Raw genomic sequence first — 15,014 nt, forward strand, 5'->3', positions numbered from 1 at the left:
GCTATTTAATATCTTCCTACTAATCCCTCTTGTCCTCTTCCTAATGCTCATCTATCCACCTTACTCTTGTTGCCCTTCCTTTAAACAGTAAGCAATTACAGAAACCACCATAGTAGTTAATATACCTCTACTGATGTCATTGTCTCTCATCTGGGGACAAAGTAATGGTAAATCATCTATTAAGCCTCTTGGCCAAGGGCTGTTGATATGGATCTTTACCAGCAGGCAACTTTTATGAACCCAGCCCAGAACCAAACCATTGAGTCAGAATAATTTGGCTCATCACCTGGTGGAACCAAGTCGATTAAAGATAAGCTCCTTTGACAAGCTCACCATGTGTGGCCAGCTCATGACTTTAAATTTTGAATTAAAAAGGTATTAACAATTGTAGCTTTGCAATAAGGGGACAAAATGCTCAAAATCACTGTAAAATTAATGGGCGGCAATTGTTGTTGTTGTTGTTTTTTTTTTGCAATTTGTACCCTGCACATGGAACTACATAAAATTTGGATTACACAACTTTTAAAATTGCCTGTGTGCCATAATCCTAAAGAAACATTAATTTCCTACTCTCACTGTTTGTCTACTAATAAACATATGGTTGTGCAGACAATAGACATAAGAGAACAAAAAAGCACACATTATGAAACCTTTTTAATGGATGTATCCCACTTCATAACAATTGCTGCAGTGTTTACTCACAGATACAAAATGCATAGATGCAGTGCTCAGTCTTTAATTATTTTGGCCCCTGGAGCCTGACCTTGCTTGAAGTGTTTCATAAACAGTTTAAAGAATAAATGGAGTATTAGAAACAGTTATTTTAGCAAAGGGAACATTATTTGCTTTCCTTGGTCAAGAAGATATCATTATGAAAGGGCTGATTGCCTTCATCTGTTTTGTGGGAAACGTATACATTTACTTTACCATGGCAAGGCTGAATAACAGAGACGCTGTGTCATGGGAGCCAAATAAGATATTGTAGCAGTAGGAAGTCCAATTGCCTTGTTTTCAGCCATTTGTCTTGTCTATGTAGACTGTCAAAAGGCTAAATCTACATCAGAGGTTTTCCTGCTCAGTAACAAAAAGAACAAGGAACACATTTATCCTGTTCATTTGTATAATATCCTTGTAAAAAAAAGATGTAGTGCCTCTTGTGAACGGCACTGAGGTCCTGGATTTCACAGATTATATTGGAAGTAAGTGTTGAACTACATAAGATATCTTTACAATGCATTGAAATTGCTAATAACTTTTGCTAAAAGAAATCTATATAATCTATATGTTTTAGCATCAAAAGATGCTAGATGTATACAGTAAGTATATTTTACATCTGGGGCTAGAACATCAGGGCCTTGTCTTCAGGTCTTCCAGCTATCCTGGCAGCTGTATTAATTGTCTCCTGCTCACTGTAGGCTTTTGCATCTTACTATTGCTTTCTTTCTGTATGATGCAATCCTGAGTCGCTACACTGACCTGGGATTAGTGAGGTTAAACATTTTATTTAAACCTCCTCTATTATTTAATCCCCTTTTTGGCTTGGTCCTGTACCAGTGTTACAAGGCATCATACCTCCCAAAAAAGAACACTTTTGTGAGATGGTCCCAAATCATACACCAGCATCTGGCAAGCATCAGGCACCTGTTTGGGAAACATGCCAGTAAAATACCTGCTACTATGATGGTCCTTTTAAGGGCACCCATCTTTAAATTATGTGAATGGCTGCAAAGATCCCAACTGTTATTAAACATCAATTTAACATTTTCAACCACCCTATAGATATCATGTCAATAATACGTTTTAGAAATTGCCTTGGATTTTTATGACCTATGTAAAAACACTTTCTGGTACCTTTTAAAAATTCAACCCTTTAGTGATTTGTGATATTATTGGGGCATATATAAAAAAAATGTTTTTTTTAAATTTGCATTTGAATACAATTTGCTCTGCCAGATTAATGCCTCTGTACAACTTGTACAATCATACATATTTATTAAGCAGTTCAATGAAATTCTAGACGTTAGTCTGACTTTAAAATGTTATACAAGTTTGTAAATAGGATGGTTGTCTTGTAATGGATGATTTTCTTAAGCAAGATGAATGCTGCTTATTCGCATAAAAGTAAAACAATATTTTGCATCAAAAATATGGTACTATACAGTGTTACATTTGTGACATCATTAATGTGTTATACACTGGTGCTTGAAAGTTTGTGAACCCTTCTGAATTCAGTTAGATTAAAGAGAACCCAATTAAGCAAATGACTCAAAAACATTTTACTTGTCCATGTATTTAATGCGGAAAGTTCCAAAGTTACATTTCTGGGGCAAATGTGACCCTTTAGGATTCTTCGTTAATTTCAAGGAGAAATTAGAGCCAGGTGTTTCAGTCAATTGGATGATAGTCAGGTGTGATTGTGGGAGGCTGTCCCTTATTTAAAGAACATAAATCTGGGTCTTCACTATCCAAATCTGTGGAATTGTGCCATGGATCACACATTAGATTTTTTAAAGGACCTCCAAAAAACAGTGATTAATGAAAGGTTAGAAAGTTATTTCCGAAAAGTTTGGACTCCAGTCCACTTAAACAGAGGTGCTGCAGCTGTATTTTTTTCTTTTTGTAAAACATGTTGGTGGCAGTATCATGGTTTATGCCTACTTTGCCGCCTGTTGGACAGAATGTTTTGCTGCCATTGATGGATTCGGTATTGTACTAACAAATTTTGTAGGAAAATATCATGGTATCCATCTATTAACTGGACCTGAAGAAAAAAGGGGATTTATGTAGCTAGACAACGACCCATAATAACACAGTTCATGTGAGTAAGCCCACCAACATTCCTAAGATGAAGCTGTTCTGCAGGGAAAATTGGCTAAATTTCCTCCAAGCCAATATGCAGGACAATAGTTGCTAGAAAAGTTTAGTTGCGGTTATTGCTGCCCAAGGGGGGGGGGCACACCAGTTAATGAAAGCAACGGTTCATATACTTTTGCCACACACAAACATGTAAAATTGGATCATTTTCCCTAATAAATAAATGAGCAAGCATTATGGATTTGTGTAATCAGGTTCTCATTATCTAGTGTTAGGAATAGAATAGAAAAACAGATCACATTTTGGGTCATAATTATGCACTACTAAAATGTATATAAGGATATTTGAAGTCAGTCTACTAACCTGTATGGAGGCTAGAAGATGCCAAATGTCTCTCTACACCACTTGTGCTGCATTTCTTCCTGCATTTTAACATTTAACAGCAGTGGGGCTGCCTCCAAGCTACAAATGGCTATATTGTATGTACAATATGGCTTAAAGGGAATGCAACCCAAAAATACAAATTTCCATAAGAAATGAAAATATAATTCTAAGCAACTTTCCAATATGCTTTTATTAAAAATTGTCAGTGGTTTTAAAGTTATTTCTAAATACAGGTACAGGATCTGTTATCCATAAACCTGTTACCCAGAAAGATCTGAATTCCATGAAGGTCATCTCTCATAGACTCTATTTTAATCAAAAAGTAAAAATGTTTTTAAAAATTACCTTTTTCTCTGTAATAAAACAGTGCCTTGTACTTGATCCCAACTAAGATATTATTAATCTTTATTGGAGGCAAAACAATCCCAATTGGTTCAATTAATGTTTATTATGTGTAAGGGTATGGAGATGCAAATTTAAAGAAAACCCCCCCGTCCCAAGTGTTCTGGATAATGGGTCCTATACCTGTACAACGAGTCCCGTTACCTGTACAATTGCTGATGAATTCAGCATTTGCTTAATTCCTGGTTTTTCATTTTTAATCAATGTTGCAAAAGTGTTGGTTCTCCAGTAAAGACATGTCTGTTAATCAGCTGTTTATCTTACATTGTATCAACAGTCTGAGCCAGCAGGGCAGAGACTAGAAAGGGACAGACAAACACTGCCTTCAATATTTCAAATTTGTTTATAATTGTGTTCTCTTTATTAGGCAAAATTTTAATTTTTGGGTTGGCATTCCCTAAATTACATATGATTATTGGGTTAACTTTCTCCAGCACTATCAGCTATGTAGAGAAAGCAGATGACTTGTTCCCTTCGGAATAGTTTGGCCATCTTATGAAATGGCAAGAGTGAACCTGATTAGAAGGAAGAAACCTTTACACAGTCTAGCTAATGGAGCAATACAGAAATGCAATTTCTCTCACTCTCTTATATAGAGAAAGCTTAGAAAGAAAACTCACTCTATTCACAGTGGTTTTAAAGTTGTTTGTAAATGTAGTTGCAATGGAAAGCAGTATTTGCTCATGCCTTTCTGTTCTCAGGTTCTGACGTAAAAAATGCAACTAGTGATGAGCAAATAAATTCGGCAGGCGCGGATCTGCGATGAATTTCCATGTTTTGCAGGGAGCAAATAAATTCACCTGAGAAAAATCCGCCGCGTTGCATAAAAAATTATCCGGACGCCCATTGGCTTTAATGCATTTGGATACATACAAGAGTCCTCTGCACTCAACCAATTATCAATTAATTTAAGGCAGAGACATTTTGTGCATACTGCTACTGAAAAATGCCTTACCCTTTAAACAAAACAGGGATTGTTTGTCCATATATTGCAATATATTTAAGCTGGCCAACTATGTCAAAGTCATCCCATATCTGGCCAGTCCTATGCTCAATTTTCATCTGATTCATTAAGAATTCTATTGCTTCATTATACATTTTACAAAAGGGACTAGTTTTACCTGCAACTTACTAGCTGCTTTCAAAGTAAAACTCCCAAACTTGGCTGCCCTTTTATTAGACACCAGTGGGATCACCTGACTATAGCTGGGAAGGGTGGGAGCTACAACATGGAGCTGGTCACTGCTCCTGTATAACTATAACAAACAAGGGAAAGTTGTGCTCACCACTAATTTTAAAAACCATTAGGCGGGGGTGCAATGAGGCTGTGACCACAAAATACATATAGACACATACAAGAGTACTCTGCACTCAACCCATTATCAATATATTTAAGACAGAGACATTTTGTGCATACTGCTACTTTATATGCATTTGGCCAAAAATTGTCGCGGGTGCCAAAATTGATGTGCGTCAAAATAATTTTGGCATCTATTGACTTCAATGTGTTTTGCGATTTTTTTGCTGGAAATTTTTTTTTTCTCAAAGCGAAATGGGACAAATTTGCCCAACACTAGCAACATAAGTTAGTTCTCCTCCAGGTCTTTTTTCAATAGCTGGCTTGCAGCAATGTTTCAGTAGGCCCAGAGATTGTAAGCAGCCAGACAGTTGTGCTATCAGTACACAAATCACATTTGCAAAAAGCTTTAAAATTATTGTAATTTTGTAATTAATGTACAATGAAAAATTAGTGATCAACATTTTATTATAATAAATCAAAGTCTCACATTTGTGATAGCAAAAGCTAGCAATCATTTAGTAACTGTTCCAAAAATAATTACTATAAGAGCTTTTCCATTTTTTTTTATTCCATGGACAACCACTTTTAAGAAACTATTAATTTTTCTCTGAGCAGGAAAAGCTTTGAATTTTTCTTATTAATGCTTTCACATGAAAAATTGCCAAGGGGGTGGTAGATATTCCTAACACATCTACATTATGAAAGGCTCTCTTTTAAGCCTAAACATTCCTTTAAACTTGCCTGTTGGGTTTTGAGTACCTGCAGTTAAACAGTGTTGCTTTTGGCAAGAGGTGGTTAGTAAATGAAGCATAATCTCTCTGATCTCAGTATTTTGGTCAGTCAACCATGATATTCTCAGTGTCTCTTCCCTCTACGCCCAGCCTGAATAGAGCCAGGACCCAGTCAAGTCTCTATGGGGAAGCCAAAGATTATGTGAGCAGAGGCAGATGGAGAAAGCAGTGGAAAAAGTGACTAAGTCTGCCTTTTGGGTTCAGTCGAGGTTCAGAGTAAACTGTAAGGGTTTTGCCCCTCTTTGTTGCCTACATTTATTGTTTCTCCATCTTGCTTTATTTTACACATAATCAAAATGAAAGAGAGATACCATAGTATAAAATCAGTGATAAAACATTTAATAAAAATTATTGCACTTACAGATTTCAATAGTATAATAATAATTTTCTAATTATGTTATCTAGTAGCGCATTGCCTCATTTTAATAGATTTATGTAATTATTTTATTGAATTCCTTTTAAATTTTAACCTTTAAATGTTAGCTTTATATATTGAGCCAATGTTGCCATGGTTTTATACCTTAGCAACACATAGTTCAATTTAGGTTCCAGAGAGATACATGTTGAGCCATCATGTTGGTTTTAGATGTTCCCTCCTGGGTGTATGGGCATATTCTTGGCAAGAATTGAATGCGCATGCTTTCAGACACTTGCATGCCAACCCTTGGCTTCCTGGTTTTTGCATGTTGCTTGTTGTGTGTGACGTTTTGTGCGTGATATCTGACGTCATACACATGCATGAACGTAGTGTCTGATGCTTTGTACATGTGCAAACTTCTTTCCTTAACGCCAATGCGATTTTTTTTATAAATGAAGCTTTATAAAAGAATTTTGGAATATGAATATTTATTCCCCTGATGAAGTCTGATTCAAGACGAAATGCTTTGGGCTATTTTGTTGACTGGACTGTATTACTTGATATACTGATTGCACTACTGAAATCAATAAGTGCAATACTTTTTATTTAATAAATGTTTAGCACTGATTTTATACTGTGGGACTGCGCCCGTCTCTTTCCTTCTGTACTGAGGAGGCAGCACCACATACTGGCAATGCTACCTTGAATTGATACACTAAAGGTCCTGCTGACTACATACTCTTTGGTTTAACGACCCTTTTTTGGATTTTACTTTCAACTACTGTCTGTTGAATTTCTTTTTGCTAATGTATAACTGAATTTCTATACCAATGAAGGAATGCAAAGGCCGGTTGCTGAAATACCTAGCTGCTTCTGACTACTTTACAAAAATCACTTGCTGGGAAGACACCATCAGTCCAATCTTTTTTGCATGTTTTGCATGTAGCCAATCAAATGACTGGCTGCATGTGAATTTGCATGCCACCCATGCTAATATAATATTGTGTATCATTCAGTTTTTTCATATGCACTAATTTTAAAAGATCAAATATTTTTGAATTGTAGAGAAAAAAATATATATTTGGTATATTTCTGATAGATGGCATGATTACTAGTTCTACAAAATTCCAAAAAAGGCTAGTGGCAAACATTTCAGCTCTGGTGGAGATATGTGCGATATATCAAGTGTCATTTACCCAAAAGGCATAGAGTGGGTGTATCAGGGATTTTTTTTCAGGGGTGAGGTAATGCTATTTGAGCCATTAACATAATGCTTGGTTCATATGACTTCCTGCAATTTTTCACACCAAAGAGCTCACAAGTGAACATAAGAGTGCAGTATGCAGTGTCAAGCACAGGACCTTTTCTCCCTTAATTCCACATACTTACATCCACACAGTGGCAGTACTTGACTACAGGGACCCTAGTAACTTCCACCCCCCTGTGATCCCCAGTATTATGCACAAGCTAGGGGGCATACCAGAGGGACAGCCATGTGCTACCCTTCTCCTCTCACCCCCTAATGTATGCCATGTGCTACCCTTCTCCTCTCACTCCCTAATGTATGTATGTTCTCTCTCTTTTTTTTTTATTTATGCATCGTGTCGGTTTTTTTGTAAATTAGACATTTTTTTTTTTGTTTTGTTGTAGCATACATAATAGTTTAGGAACCCATCTAGTTGACTTCAAGAGATTATTGAACCGATTACTTATTAATTGTATTGTAATTCTGGAGGACAAAAGGAAGCCTTAACCAAGAATTATCCATTTGTTGAAAATGGACTTTCATTTTAGCTTAGATTGATTAAACATATTTATTTTTTAATTTCCCTTTAAATGTTGTGCAGAACACAGTATTCACTCTTTAAATAATAATGCAGAGATTGGCTTGGATAGTTTATATGGCAAATGTGTTCTGTTAAAAAATGAGCAGAGAAAGAAAAAAAAGTAATTTGCTGAGAATGTTATTACTGAGCAGCTGCAACCATAAGCTACAAAAGGGCTGTTCAACTCCAACCATAAAAGACCACAAATATGTGTTACCTTATATCAGTGGTCCCCCAGCTGTGTGGCTGTTCCCCCTGGGGATGTGCACCAGAGCAGTTCAGCCTGAAGACCAACTAGAGTATTATTTTGGGAGAATACCTGCTTACTGTCCTTATGTACACCTGGAAGTCCATCATGCAGGTACATAGGGTAGGATTTTGCGGGGTGGTGGAAACTTATCTGATGTCCATATATAAATGGTTTCTATAACAAGGAGCAGGGCAATTGTACTATTTATACTAATAGAGACATCATAGGTTCTGGATAAGTTATCAAAAGTCTAAAATATTCAATGAACATAGATTGTTTATTCAAGATGTACCCAATTGTTTGACTACATCTGTGCTTTGATCAGATTATGTGTATAGATATGGGATCCAAATCCAAATTACAGATCCGTTATCTGGAATGCTCAGGTCCCAAACATTCTACACGGCTTATTAATATAAACATGTATCTGGAGCTTTACAGAAAATAATAGATCAAATTTTGATTGTAACTTTCCCCAACACTATAAAAAAAAGATATTGCAGTTTAGTGTTTGCTATAAATGAGCACTGTGGATTCACAATGGTCAAGCTCTTGCTACTGATGTTTCATTTGGAAACATTAAAACATTCCCAAACTCCAGCAACTTGGTAAAAATGTTTATGGCCAATGTATTTTTCCAGTTGTGCACAGTGCATTGGAACCAAACTGCTTTCCTGTAATATATCAACCATGTGGGGAGAAAGAAAAATATGCAGGTAGTTTGTGAAGGCACAAGGGTATTGTAAGTACTTTTTATGAGAAAAAGTTTAATTTCCTTCAAATCCCATTCAGCAGTGAAACACAACATTTTTGTTTGAGTGCAGAAAGTGGGAACGACCCTTTGGTATATAAGACCTGTAAGACCATTAGCACCGTTTAAATTTTAATACACAAACTGTCTTTGTCAGTGTAGTGATATAATATATTTGGCACCTTTAACTTCTATGGTTATTCAGTAGCACATCTGTTGACTCAGAGTATTTGATATATGTATATAAAATAAATGCACTAAATAAAGTGTTCAATCTCTCGTATCAGCATTGCAGTAATAGTTATTAGGAGCATTTTGTTATGGGCAAGCAGCTGCACAAATGCCTCTTTAGCTTTGCCCAGCATTGGCATGTAAATTCTGGGGCAGTGGAAAGGTGTTCATCTCATAGTGATGAATTTTGCTTCATCATCTTCGTCTGATGGAGGAGACTTGGTTGTGCATATTCCAGAAGAATGCTGCCAGTATACATAATGGAATTTTTGCTCAAGGGACCCAAATTAAGTCAGGGAATAATTTGTTTTTGTTTTTTCACCATGCACTCACACATTTTTTGCTGGCAGACCTGGGACCATGAATTTATTCTTAGGATGCAATGTATAAGATGAAATAACAGATATATTGATTGATATTCAATCACATAATTACTCTTTCCCTGTAATATTTGACACTGTACTGGTAATAGTACTGGTGCCTCAACATAGTCAGCAGTCCTAGTTTTAACTTAATTCAAGTACATATACAGTAAGGGGTGAAGGGGAACTATCGTGAAAATGAAAATTTTAATATAAGCTTAATTGTACTGAAATAAGAAACTTTCTAAAGTAAATTAAAAATATATACAGTTTCTAAAATCAAATTTCTTTTCACTATCTCCTTCTGAGCATCTTTGTCTCTTCATTCAGGAGCGGAGTGTCAGATTTTCATCCAGATCCAATATATCTTTTACAGGGGGTCCTTTTTCTAGCAGATGTATTGGAGCTCATGCAAATAGCTAATTCCAGCACAAACAAAATCTAACATCATAAATCTCATTGGCACAAATACTGCACGTAGAGAGACAGTATTTCTGGCAGCTTTAAAAGAGTGAGCTCTAACAAAAGAAGCTCACCCCCTAAAAGTTACCTTGGAACTGTCATTAAAAATCAGACTTCGAACTCTTGCATGAAGCAACTTGATTATTTCAGAAACAGGTCAATACTTTTAATTGATTATATTTAAAAATATACTTATCAGTATGATGAAGCTTATATTAATTTTTTTTACGGCAGTTCCCCTTTAAGGTAACTCTCTGTGGCAAATGCCAGAGGGGCTGCTGTAAGATGCCCTAGACCAGTGATCCCCAACCAGTAGCTTGCGAGCAACATGTTGCTCTCCAACCCCTTTGATGTTCCTCTCAGTGTCCTCAAAGCAGGTGCTTATTTTTGAATTCCAGGCTTGAAAGTAAGTTTAATTTGCATAAAAATGAAGTATAGTGCCAAGTAAAGCCTTCTGTAGGCTGCCAATCCACATAGGGGCTACCAAATAACCAATTATAGCCCTTATTTGGCACCCAAGGGTGTGTTGCTCCCCAACTTTTTTTACATTTGAATGTGGCTCAAGGGTAAAAAAAGGTTGGGGACCCTGCCCTAGACAGTCGGTATTTATTGGGCCTAAGGGGGCTTCTTTGGGCCTTAGTGTACACGAAACGACAGGGCTTATTCTGAATCCCAACCCAATCCAGGCCTACTAAAGCCTTCATAGCAACATAAAACTGCTAATATCTAGAAAACAAATTTAGATTAAAATACTTCTCAGAGAATCACCCTCAGTAAGGCAGAAATTTCTTGTTAGATCCCCTTATAAGATTATCCCAGGTATTCTAGAGATTAAGGAAAATGCTGAAAGCAATTCAAACCATCACTGTGGAAAGGGGTGCTTGAGAAACTTACACTTTTTCTTTTACTTCTAAATTTTCCTTTTACCTCAAATTGTTCTTCGTATGTCTTTAGGCTGAAATCCTACCTGTAGCAGCATCTTATACACAGATGTTCTTACCTGTGAATGTGTAAGTTATCCGTACCTCAGGATCTCCACCTGCTCCATTTCATATATTCATGTTCCCATTTACCCATTTATGTTGACAGTAACCTCTTCATTGCAGGGATCAATTTTGGCACTGATTGCACTGTTATTACTCGTGTACACATTCATCTGTGTTTTTGTTCTACAGAAATATGACATAAGTAGAGCATATGGTGTCAAATACATTATTCTATTACATCATAATTACAATGGATCTGTATTGTCTGTATGTAGTGATGGGCGAATTTGTCCTGTTTCGCTTTGCAGAAAAAAAAGTCAATGGGTGTGCGGCTAATTGTCGCCGGCGTCAAAATTGTTGCCAGTGTTGAATTTGTCGCCAACGTCAAAAAAACTATGACGCAGACAAAAATTTGCCTGCGAATTTTCGCGACAATGTCGCAAATTCAATCGCCGGCGTGAAATGCGGAAATTCAATGCAAATTTTCGCCTGCCAAATAAATTCGCCCATCACTATCCTTATGCAATATTATTTCCAGCAAACAGGATATTGGGTTGGTTTCAACTTCTCTTCCTACACCAATCAAATTTGAGTGATTGTCAAGAGGTGAGAAATAATGGCCGAGCTGAGTTAGGTAGCCATGAAGGGAATCAAGCATCACTCTTTGTGTGGTCTGCAGAGGAAAAAATTCTGTTCTCTTATTTCCTCACTTGTTAAAAGGAATAAAATAAGTGTCATAAATAAGTCTGAGGCAAATCAACACCTGAAATTTAAAATTTAAGCATCATGCACTGCTGCTGATCATCTTAAAGGTGATGTTTCTTACTGTTATTATTAACAATTAAGTAGAGCAGCGCAAATCTATGAATTATTCCTTTATTCAGCCACACTGCAAAAAATAAAATCAATATTTTACAAGACTTTGCCAGCTGCTCTATTAACAGGCAAAAGAGTACTCTTGCTTGTTCTTTTTCCCCCTCTAAATCTAGGGTGGTCTTAGATGTCTGTCTTCCATGCTAGTGTTTCCCTTTGTATAACCTTTTGCATTTTATGTTTATAAACTGACATTCCGATTGATTTTCCTTGGCCTTATGCCTAGATTGAATATTGAAGCAGCGAATTAGGAATGCTTAAGAAGTTTTTGAAAGAAAAGATGTGAAAGTGGAGATTGCAGCCCCAGTGTTTGGAGCTTCTTAGCTTACTCCAGTGATGAACGATGCCATGGCTTTTAAAGGGGGGGGGGTGAAATAAAAAACAAAGTTTGAAAAGAAAGAAATTTCTTTGAGGTGCATACACAGTGGTGTTCTGCCAGACTATTTATCCCTTGGTGTGACAGTTCTGACAAAATCTTTTATCTCTATTCCAGGGGCCAATTTTGTAACCCGAAAAATTAGCCGTTCAGTAGCTAAGATTCACCTCGGACAGATGGAATCTTTCAGCCTTGGAAATCTGGATGCCAAAAGAGACTGGGGTCATGCCAAGGACTACGTTGAGGTAGGCTATTGGCTAGAATCTCTTCATAAGATCTTTGATTTTGTGTGGCTGAAGATCTTAATGCAGCGACTCTAAATGAATCTGTCTGACCTACAGGGGGTATCTTGTGATTTTATACCATTGAAGAAAAGCTAACTCTGATTGTGCTCTCTGTTACAGTCCAGAGAGTTCAGTAGAACAGTGGTCTACCCCAGGCGTGACCTGAATGGAAAATAAATCTTTTAATACTGAGGAAAATTATGGTTTACATTCTTTTAGCTGGCTGCATAGAAGAAGATTAACTGTACAATAGCAGTGTTTTTATTGACTTTTTTCCCCCTTTTTCACTAGTTACATAGCCTAGGTCACTAAAACTGATTCATTTTGTTACCCATAATATTTATACTCTAAAATTATTTTAATGAAAGCATACTTTTGAATTGCAGCACTTCATTTGAAGTACATCTCATTTTAGAAAACAAATCTCCCATTCTGTAATCATTTATATTTGAGCCCTTAATGTAAGTGCATTATAATCTTGAGTAGAAATCTGTGCTTGTTTATGTATTTGTTTGTAGATCTATACATTTCATTTCAAATGTAGCCAGCCTCTTGGTAAATTAGATTTATATGAAATTACTCATGTGAATGAGTTTGACCTTTGCAGTCATGTCCGAGAAAGAAGCTTTGAGATTTGTCCCTCACTAAAGATGTTTTTGTTACCCATAACCTAGGTCATGATGTAGATGTAGAAAACAAGTTTTCCATTATAAAATGTATTTTCCATTTTAAAATGCTTTGTTTGGAATAGATATTGCTCTTGTAGGTAACTCATAGTTAAGATTTGAAGATGGTCGAAAATATGAAAGAATTAAAGTTGCACCGTTGAAAATGAATACAGCATATTTGTTTTAAGTCACATCTGAGAAAATATAAAGCAATATATTTACAAAAGCAGGAAATTGTTTCACTACCTGCCTGCTGACAATACTAGAGGAGACAAAAGATAACTACAAACATGAAGGAAACAAAACCAATAAGTATTAGCACAAATTAAGAAACTTATGAGGTGAAAAACTGAATCAGAGGTGGAAACAATGTTTACAATGTGAACAACCATGACTTAGCACATAGTAGCACATACTGTATGTTTGTTAAGTATTTGCAGAATGATTGACATGGAAAGTGGTTAGCTTATCACAGCCTAAGGGGCCAGTTTTCCAAATTTCACTGCAGAACTATAGAAAAGTGCTCAATATCACGCATGGTGCTAATGAATTCCTTGCTTATGGTTCTCACTCAAAAAAAGTGCACATATATAAATTTTCTGCTGTTTGTTTTTTTTTAGAAAAATTTAAAGGAGCAGTAAAGCTTTAAAAATATATTCCACCCACAAGATGTCTCCACTGTCTCACAACATGCAAGGGTTTGGACTTACTAAATATGTTTACTGGATTATCCAGTGCTACTGTATGTTATGTAATAGTTAGTGTTTGTTTGCTTCTAGCAGAATGCATCAGTGGAAGGGTTAAAGGGGGTAGCCTGTTGATGTCACTGGGTATGGGAAAAAATAATATTTAACACTTTCTACAGAAAGTAGTACAACTTAAAGGTAACATGTTAACCTGACTTTTTAAGGTGACATGGCCTATATAGTATATAGTATATATAAGTATTCTTGACTTGGTTGCATACTGAGGACTCAGTTACTCGCCCTTACAAAAAATCCTGGGAGTTTACCAAACTCCCAGACTGAATTCTGGATTTCCTATATCCCTATTCGTGGGTTTATATGTCAAGGAAACGTTAATTGAGATATAATTTATTGCTAGTCTACTAAATATTCTTTAGAGACATTGACCATTTTTTGTGCTTTCTTGATGTGTGATAAACCTAGAAAAAAATGGCAGTTTAATTACAGGAGGATGTTGCTTCTGTGGATACAACTGCTCACATGTTGGCTAATTTTTATAATATCTTTCATTGCTGCTCATGCTTGCAATGCGTCTTTAAACCATGAAAATAAACAGTCAGCAGCTGTTCCAGAGCTCACTTCTTTTGGCTTCAGGAGCCATATCCCACTTAATCACCTGCTGAAAACTAAGACAATGATCATCACTGCATCAGCAGTCACAATAGTAAATAGATTCCTTTTTCTAAAGCTAGCATTCTTAACCTGTGGGTTGGGAACCAAAATGATGTCCCCATGCTGTTTAGGTTGGGTCTCCATGATCCCTATAAATAATGCAATTTTTTCCTACAATTGAATATAGTGATCTAAGCAAGGCAAATAATCTGTTCTAAAGTGTCATCATCAATCATGTTTTTGCTTGGGTTTCTGAAGCGGGTTTCTTAGCATCTGTTGGTATGAGTGATGTCTAGGTTTGGCAAATGCCAAGAGAACACTACCTGCCAGAATGTGTAACGCCAGGTGTAAAGTTGGTGGAGGAGAAATAATGATCTGAGGCTGTTTTTTCATTGTTTTGGCTATGGCCTCTGGTTCCTCTGAAAGCAAACCTTAATGCTACAACATGCAATTACTTTATTGACAATCCCATGCTTCCCTCTTTGTGGTAAGTTTGGGGAAGGCCCTTTCCTGTTTCATCATGATAATGCACCATTGC

General features: G+C 36.4%; 1 protein-coding gene across 1 annotated transcript in view; it reads left to right on the top strand.

Moving 5' to 3' along the window:
* The window catches only part of gmds.L (GDP-mannose 4,6-dehydratase L homeolog), a 347,082-nt gene that overhangs the window by 150,444 nt on the left and 181,624 nt on the right, over positions 1-15,014 (top strand). Inside the window, exon 7 of the mRNA NM_001086883.1 lies at positions 12,284-12,411. Within this exon, the coding sequence (NP_001080352.1) occupies positions 12,284-12,411 (128 nt within the window). The remainder of the gene's footprint in view (positions 1-12,283; positions 12,412-15,014) is intronic.

The sequence above is a fragment of the Xenopus laevis genome, chromosome 6L (genome assembly GCF_017654675.1).
Source record: "Xenopus laevis strain J_2021 chromosome 6L, Xenopus_laevis_v10.1, whole genome shotgun sequence".
Classification (NCBI taxonomy): domain Eukaryota; kingdom Metazoa; phylum Chordata; class Amphibia; order Anura; family Pipidae; genus Xenopus; species Xenopus laevis.